The sequence below is a fragment of the Lolium perenne genome, chromosome 3 (assembly GCF_019359855.2).
Source record: "Lolium perenne isolate Kyuss_39 chromosome 3, Kyuss_2.0, whole genome shotgun sequence".
Taxonomy (NCBI): domain Eukaryota; kingdom Viridiplantae; phylum Streptophyta; class Magnoliopsida; order Poales; family Poaceae; genus Lolium; species Lolium perenne.
The window spans coordinates 237,115,000-237,123,776 of NC_067246.2; the positions used below are offsets into that span (position 1 = coordinate 237,115,000).

The following is an 8,777-nucleotide window of genomic DNA, read 5'->3' on the forward strand; positions in this document are numbered from 1 at the left end:
ATCGTCAACCTTGTTGGATCCGACGACAGACCCAAAAGGGTTCATGCCACCGCCTCCGCGGAGAGCGACCCATCGAGCCATGCGCACAGTTGCCGCCCTGACCCGCCGGCCTAGGTCGGATCTAGGACGAGGCCGTTGCCGCCGCCTGCCATGATAGCATTACCTCAGATGGCGTCGCTCTACACACCCCCAACGCCGCTAGCACCGCGTCTTCACATCCACCATGCCTAGGGTCGCCGCCATGGCACCCATGAAGTACGAGAAGAGCAGCAGGCCGTCATGAGCCACCCCAGGCGCACGAGCGCTCCACCTCAGCCCTGCAGACCCTGATGGGCCTAGATCGGACCAAACATCGCACCCCTACGTCGCCACCACTAACCACCGCAGCCGGAGAGGTAGGTCGGGTGTCACCCTCTTACGCTAAGGACACGCCAAGGAGGAATCCTGACAACACCTCTGGCGACAACGGGGAGAGGGGAGAGAGGATGGGGAGGGGAGCCCACGTAGCGGTGGCTCTTTTCCCGGTGTGGCGTGGCGCCACCGCACGAGGTTAGGGTTGGGGACCTAAAAATAGGAAGAATTTCACTTCATGACCTCTGCACCAGTTAGGGATGCACACAACTAGTAAGCATGAGTATTATGATTTTAATCTTGGTTAAGATTAAATCCTAGTCCTCAAGGTAAATTTCCGTGAGGATTTGAATTCAAGTGTTGAATTTGTCCATCCATTCCTCCAACCAGTTGAGCTAAACTCACTTCCTAGGTGTTTCAATATCTACTCTAACCATTGTTTTTTACACTCATTCACGTAGTTTCCAGACAATTTTCCAATGCATCCAAATGACTATTCATGCAGCTTTTCTCTATTATGCAATCCTATTAAATTCCTGTGTTTTTCATACTCATGTGTTTTCACGATCTGGAGTTTACAAACTTGCAATTTGACTTTTCTGTGCAGTTCATAAATAAAAATAATTATTAAATTAAGTTTTGCTCATCCATAGTGTATTCTCACATCTACATGTGAGATTTTTTTTACTTGCTTTCTAGGGTTTCTTTTACAATAAAAGGCACCATGAGCTTTTGGGCCAAAAGCAATTACCGAGCAAATCCACATAATTTTATTTGTAGTGTATACTCCACTTATGTCTACCGACTACCGATGTTGTTATTATCATTTTCTAGAATTTCTAAAATGGAAACGTAGGCTTTAAACCCAGAAATTCGTATGCGGGTCTCCATGGATGGGCGGGATTGTTTGCTCCCTGGCTCCATGGAGCTTCTTAAATAAGTTTTAAAAATATATTTCTAATATTGAAGTCAAAAGTTCTAGGATGTACACATTAGTATAATTGCACATCCTCTAGATTTCACTTTAAAATATCAAAGTGGCCAGCACAAGTTTAGTGTTATAAAATAGCAAATAGTGGTAGCATCTCACAATTGTAGATCATCGCTTTTTTTTCCTCGAGTTCATAGACAGAATAATTTTTCAGTGACTTTTTTCTCATCCATAGTGTATTTTCGCATATACATATGAGAATTTGTTTTGTTTTCTTACTTATTGAGATTCTTTTTAGATTTCTGAATATAAAAGGCTTCATTAGCTTGGTAACCAAAGGAATAGCCGTGCAACTCATCCGCTTTACAGGTCAGTGACTCAGTAACCTGTAATAGTTAGTGAGGTGACTTTGTTTCTCCTTCCGAGCGTCCAAATGTGACATCAAGAAAAAATTCGTTGTGGCGCTAGCCAAGAACAAGGTGGCGGAGACACAATATCTTACTTGCTCATCTTGTCCTGCTCCAGTCGTGCATTGAGTATCTCTGTATCTGGGTGATTGCTTTGATAGCTGCTTTCTGCAAATGACTTGCTAGTCCTGATTGATCATTGCTCTTCTATCATGATATGTTAGATTAACGTAAAGGATTCTGCTTTTTCCTAAAAATAAAATGAAGGGCATTGTCAATTTTGTATCTCGAATAGCTGCTAGCCTGCTAGTATATCAGTTCTGTAAAGCTTTGCTGCTGCAGAAGTTTCTAGTGCTGACTGACAGGCAATGCTGTATAACTTGTGAGTGGTGTGAGTTCAAATGTCACAAAGGTAGTGAGCAACTTGTCCTGGTTTGTATAGGACGTTGATGCCATGCAGGTCTAATCAAGTATGATGACTAGCTGTGCATCAGTGGCTCATTGCACAATAAAATTGTCTAGAAAAATATAATGGCAAATCCATCCATAAAGCAATGCATTAAATTTGTTCGTCGGTATAAAATTGTCACTCGTAAGAGAATATGTAGGTCATTTCATATTTTGGATGCTTGCTACCTTTTCGTGACTACCATAAGATTCAGACAAGAAGGAAAGGAATAGCAGATACACTATCGAAGTTTCTAATACATAGAAGAGATGAACTTTGAACAATTCTGACATCTCACATTACTAGCTCTTGGCACATACCACAGCATCCCATAATGTTTTGCTACTTTCTGAATCACAGAAGAAAGTAACAACACAACCACATATAGCTACTGGTAGCTTTAGCCTAAGCTCACATTACTCAATCTCATAGAAATTTCAGGCTTACTACCAAAACTAGTGGCCTCCTCATCCTTACAGGGGAGGTTACGTACATGTATCCTTAAACCTCACCACTAAGAAATTCAGAACATCATCAGGCCAACAACACTAACCATACCAAGAAGCAGCCCAATACTTGCCTTCAACCCAGCAGCCCCATTCAAGCCCCAAACACGCACGTCGTCGACCACCGGCCCGCATAGTGAGCTGTGGTCATCGCTTCTCGTGTTGTAGTACACGCTGTAGAGAGCAACACGTGTTCTTTCAGCACGCGCTGTGAACGTCACATTCGCAGCTTGGCTTGTGGCATTGCCCATCGGCGAGTAGTGGAAGTTCTGGGCCTGATCGCCTGCAAATGCCATAACAGCCATTGGTGGCTGGCATGAATCGCCTGCTGAGCCAAATGTGAAAGTCAGGCTGTACACTTTCTGAGGGGTTGTCTCCACCATCTGTGAGATAATTCCCTCTTTGCCGGAGAGGAGCTCAATCGCACGCTTCCCCTGGGGAACGCTGTACTGGTCAGAGTCAACGAAGCGGACTGCACGGTTCGACTCAATCATCCATCCTGGTATGGCTGATGTCTGCTCATCAAGGTTCGTCGGGAGTAGAACACCAAAGCTTGTGTTTGGAAACATCCATGGACCCTCCTCAAAGTCTCCATTGATCACCGTGCTATCTGCTCAACACAAGGCACCACAGGACACAAGCATGAACAAGGAGCTAGAGCATTTCTAAGTTCTCTTAACAAAAAATAGTGTGTTGTGACTTCATGCAATGATAAACATTGCACATACAAAAAGAAAGAACGCTGATAGAGAAAATTCAGTGTGGTGCTAGTAAGTGTAGAGACAAGCAGTAGTGGCTTATACCCTTTGGTTTGTCCGGAGCAAAGAGCTTCTTGATGGCCACATTGTCAAGGATAGGTCCACAGGTTGGATCATCCTCCATGCCGGGGTTCCTGAATTCAAGGGTTGCCTGCTCATCCACTGCTTGAAAAGCCAGTGCATATGCATCCCAGCCTTCGATGTTGTACAATGTCTGAAGGTCTACTGTCTGCGATACACCACCAGCAGACACATTCAGCGCCTCCAGCTGCGCACACGTCCGGGCGGCACTGAATGTGATTGCATACTCTGCGCCCTTCTCGACCTGCACCACCTGCCCAATGCCTGCATCATTTCCTAGCCGGACAGCATGATCCCCTGAAGAAAACCGAAATGGTTAGACACAATCACACATTAAAGCAATCGTATGTAGACTGATTTTTCAGAGAGAACAGCTCAGTATAATACCCTGTGGAACAATAAGGATCATGCCACCCTGGTGCTGGCCTGCTGAAACTAGCTCAACTGTGCCATTGATCGTCCAAGCTGGGATCGTCGATGCGCCCTCAGAGACAGAAGCAGACTTGGTAAAACCACCAGCTGGAGCTGTTTCAAAGTCTCCATTGGTGAGCAGGCCTGTTGTGCAAGAAGATTACATGCTCATCAGTTCATGCAAGTGCCATCGTCAGCTCAATACCAGATAAACTTAAGACTGAAAATTCTTACAAACCGATATTTAATATTTGCACAGTTGATAATGGTAGGTGCATCTACTGCTTTGCAATCAAAACCACAGTACTGATACCTTTCCCCCGTCCCCGCGTCGCCCTCCTCTGGCGGCTCGGGGAAACCCCTGCGCCCCCCGCCGCCAGCCTCTTTGCCCATCCTCCCTGCCGCCGCTGCCGCCGGCCCTTGCCGCGGTGGCGGCGGGCCCCGTTCCTAAAGGGTGGCGGGGTTCCTCCGGTCGCAGCGTGCGGCGGAGCTCGGACGCCGGGGCGGCGGCCCCGGACAGACGGTGGTGGGCGCTCGTCGAGGCAGCCGTTTGGACGGCGCAGCGCGGCGCAGGAGGCGGCCTCGGCGGCTGGGCGCGGCGGGCTGCAGCGGCGCGGTCGTGGCGCAGCCGAAGGGGCCGGTGGGCGGTGCGGGCCATCCGGGCCCGATCTGGGCTGCTAGGGGCGGCGCGGTTGTGCAGCTGAGGGCGGGCGCGACGGCAGGGCGCCGTGTCCGGGGCACGGTGGACGGCCTCGCGACGTCGAGGTGCTGCCTCCGGGCCGCGAGGGGCGCGTTGCTGCTCTGGCCGCGCGTGTTGGTCAGCCGGCGGTGCTGCCCAGCGCCGGGATGGATGTGGCGGCCGTGTTGAAGACGGGGGTTGAGGGATGGAGGATGTCCGGACTTGAGCACGATGCAGGATGTCGCGACAGGTTCCGGGCTAATGCCTTGTCCTCGGTGGCTGACCGGCCGGCAGCTGGCCGAGGCCGGCGATGGCGACGGCTTCGGGCGCCGCTCCCTTCTTGAAGGCATCGCCGAGGTGCTGTTTGTCATCCTGTCTGGGAATGCTCCGGGGTAATCCCTAGATCCGACGTGATCGGTCGATGGCGGCGCTCTTGCGTCGTCTTCCCTCTTGAGGGCATCGATTTGGAGCTGCTTAGATCGGAGGGACCAGTGGAAGATGGTTGGTGTTGGCGTCGTGGGCTGCGTGGCAACGATGACAATGGTGAGCGGATCGGAGTTGCGGTATGTCCTTCGTCACCCCTGCCATGATGGTGAAGTCGGAGCTGCGAGGCGACTTGTGGCAACGATGCCACTTGATTGGTGCTTGCGTCGGTGCAAGGCGTGCAACTCTCCTATGAAGGTCACAGTTGGAGTCGGAGCTGCCTCCTCCCCGATGTGCTTGGGGGTCGATTGTTTGGCATAGGCTCACTTGGGCTTCGACGTCTTTTGCGGCGAAGGTCTCGGTGGTGGTCGTCTAAGGTGAAGTCGGAATCGCTGGCTCGTGGAGGAGTGACGACGATGACGCTCGATGGCATCCTCAACGATGGCTTTCTTCTCGATGGCGTGTGTGCTTTGTGTGGGTAGCCAGGTTGGCCGGGGTGCTCAGTGTGTGTTGTTGGTTTTCGCCCGATTTTCTCCTAAAAATTGGGCACTTTCTTCTTAATTAATGGATGAGGCAAAGCTTTTGCCTCCGTTTCAAAAAAAAAAAAAAAAAACCACAGTACTATTTATGACAATAGATGCTAGAAGAATGTACAATGTGTGTAATGCCCTTGTCTGTGAGATGATGGACCATAGTAGTAAGTTTGATACCCTGTAAAGCATTGTACATTATGGGATGGACTATTTATTACATAGGCACTAAAAGAATGTACAGTCCCTAGTACACTGAACGGAGCTGAGATGTGAAAACCCCATCCATAACCGGTGAAATGAGAAACCACGCTAGAGCCTGAAGCTAGACTTTGGCTGTGTGCATCTCATTATGCAAGAGGCCAGGTATGAACCTCTTTGGGGTTGTATCACCATGATGCGGTGATTGAGTCAATAAATCCGCTTGATCAAAAAGAACACTAGAGTTTGACAAGCGTACATCATTTCTAACTTTGGTTTAGTCCTCCGCGCATTTACCATAGAAACTGGTAAAAATCTAGCCCCACATACCACGGTAGGTTTGGTAGCACCAACATCTTCCTTTGTAGTAATGCCAGGATTTAACAGCACTAACCTTCAACGGTACTAGCAGGGAGTAACATGATTTTCTATTGCACACCCAACGCGGTACTAGGCCAATTCACTACGCGTCATTGTTCTAACAAGGACAGCAAGCCGTGAGCCATGTGACTATGCCCATCGATCTTATTATGTGGTGATAGAGTCCGAGAGTGAAACATCCACCAAACCCGGCCCATCGACCATTGTGGCATCGTACCATGGACATGGAGCCCCATGAAGATGGTCCAGACCTGCACAGGGCAATCCAGAGCAAGGCGCCACGATCCGTGGCGTAAATCTGGGGAGACGAAGGTACAGAGGTATATAAAAACTAGCATGGACGGCCCCTCACGGCCACGGCCACCCTTTAAATAAGCTATTTGACCCTTACGAGACGATTTTCATTACGCTTTGCAGGACGCTGCCGGGGTTCTGCAGTGCTGTCCCGGCTGGATCCTAGTCCATTACTGCTACGCGTGGGTTCCCTTTTGACTTGCGGCGACGTCGTCCTTGCACAGGATCTTATTGAAACGAGGCAGGAAAAGGAGTTGTTTAAGAAAAACTCTTGTTTTCTTTTTCATGGATAATTGTAAATTTCCTGAATCCTCCCAGTGGTTTCGGCGGTGTTTTGCAGAAAACATAAAACTTGGGTGTTTTCTGAATCTTCCTAGTGTTATGCAGGAAACACTTGGACAGGACATCTTTGTCACAAGGATAGGATACCTCGCTTGGGGGTTATCGGTCATTTTCAAGCAAAACATAATGCACATACACATATGTCATGTTACATAGTACAGCCTCCGTCCAAAAATAAGTGTCTTAGATAAAGACACATCCGTACATGCAAGATGCAGTACACTAAACATCAGGAAAACACAAATGAAGCAGGATGTATATCAAGCTTAGTTGAACTTGTGTAAAATTTCTGAATCCTGCTAGTGGTGTCATGCAGCAAACACTTGGACAGAACATCTTTGATAGCTCACTTGGGGGTTATCACTTATCAGTCATTTCCGGGCAAACAAAAATGAATAATGCTATCATTTTTCTTCAGAAAAGGTACAGACAGAGATGCAGTACACTAAACAGCATGCCAACACTAATGGAGCAGGGTGTGTATGAAGCGAAGTGGAAAGAACTTGCTTCTGCCATGAGAAGCGAATGCAGTAAACATAGCAACAGTAGACGAGAAAGTTTTGGCACAAGATAGGGACAGTTCAGTGTTGGGCTGTTGAGGGTGGAAGCTGCGTAAGAGGACAAGGCCAAATTTTTACAGCTAAATGTTTCACGTTTCTGCACTAAACTCTGAAGGATTTCTGTCCTGGTGAGATGAGATGTGATGTCGGGCAGAGCTTAACATTGCTCTAGAAGACGGCAGAGCAGTTTCAATCGATGGAGAAGGGGAAGAAGAGGGAGATGTGGAAGAGCATTACCGTCCTCCACCGCGGCGGCTGACACCAGACGAGAAGCCGGCGGCAGCAGGAGCAGCGCCACCCCCAGCCCCAGCCATGCGAGCCGCTGCATCTCCTCCTCCTCCTAGGCAGCTAGTCCCCTCAGCCCCCCACGACCTCCTCTGCCTTGCGTCCTCGATGTGTGGGAGAGTGGAAGGTGGCCGGTGGGGAGAGTGAGGTGAGTGGGGGAGGGCACGGTGCTGGGTGCACAGCCAAGCTATGTCCTCGCTGGGTCTTGGATGGAGGCGGACTCTGCTTGCTCTGCTCGCCCACGCCCTGCTTTTTATGATACCTTCCTCCCACCGATTCCCTTTTCTTTGGCACTTTGTTGGCCACCCCCATTATTCTACTCCCAAGGGAAGAGCCGAATTACAGTGACCTACCCTACCAATGGCCATGGGTGAGAATCGTTGGCAATAGTCAATAGAGCGTAGAGGCCACATGCCTTTCCCTTTTTGCAGCGTTTTGGTGCCACTTTGTCGAGCACCAAAAAGAGCTGTACTGCCATGTCTACTTGCAAAAATGAAGAGAGGGTCGCTAGTGATCGGCCCACTCCCAAAGTCCCAAAGTCTCCATTTTCATGGTCATTGAGCCAAAGGTAAGGTGAGGTCATGCTCGGGTACTTGTTGGCTTGTTGCCAACGATCATTAGCTTCACGAGCACCTAGTTTACAACTCTAATCTGCTCATCAATGCATCTACTGTTGAACCGAAACCGAAGCTAAGCGCCAACATGTACACAATGCTCTACAGTGGAATCATGAACACGACTACTGCAGGAGGTTGGAGCTCAGTCTCTTGATTTTTTTTATGTGGAGCTAGACGAGCAAAAGGAAATTCAGTGGCATATCGATAATTCCTTACACTAGAATATGTGAGTGCTTTCGCTTTAGGTTTAGGTGGTTGCAGACAAAGCGGCTGGAAACCATCAGCGTCTCCACAGCTCCAAGCGAGACATGTTCGAGTACTAGAGCAGGAGTGCCGGGCCAATCGGCCTTGTATAATCTAATCACTACGTTGGCCACTTATGAACAACGTTGATGTTCCTCTTATTTAGAGAGAGAGAGAATGTGGTACTTTTCATCTAATACAACATTGCAAGTTCATCCGGGATAAGCTCCTGAATCACACAAGAAGAAATATTACAAACTAAAGGCTCGGTAGAACGAGCCAATTTATGTGCTACCATATTCAAACTACGATAAGAAAATTTAAACGAG

The 8,777-nt window shown here is 48.8% G+C and overlaps 1 protein-coding gene across 1 annotated transcript; it reads right to left on the reverse strand.

The window, feature by feature from the left end:
- Positions 1 to 2,407: 2,407 nt before the first annotated feature.
- Positions 2,408 to 7,767, reverse strand: LOC127343932 (protein BIIDXI). The gene is made up of 4 exons (XM_051370150.2): positions 7,541 to 7,767; positions 3,870 to 4,037; positions 3,447 to 3,779; positions 2,408 to 3,253 (listed from the first exon to the last, which is right to left on the reverse strand). Exons 1-4 carry the CDS (start codon positions 7,629 to 7,631, stop codon positions 2,661 to 2,663), a joined length of 1,185 nt encoding a protein of 394 aa, XP_051226110.1. The 5' UTR covers positions 7,632 to 7,767; the 3' UTR covers positions 2,408 to 2,660.
- Between the last annotated feature and the right edge of the window lie 1,010 nt (positions 7,768 to 8,777).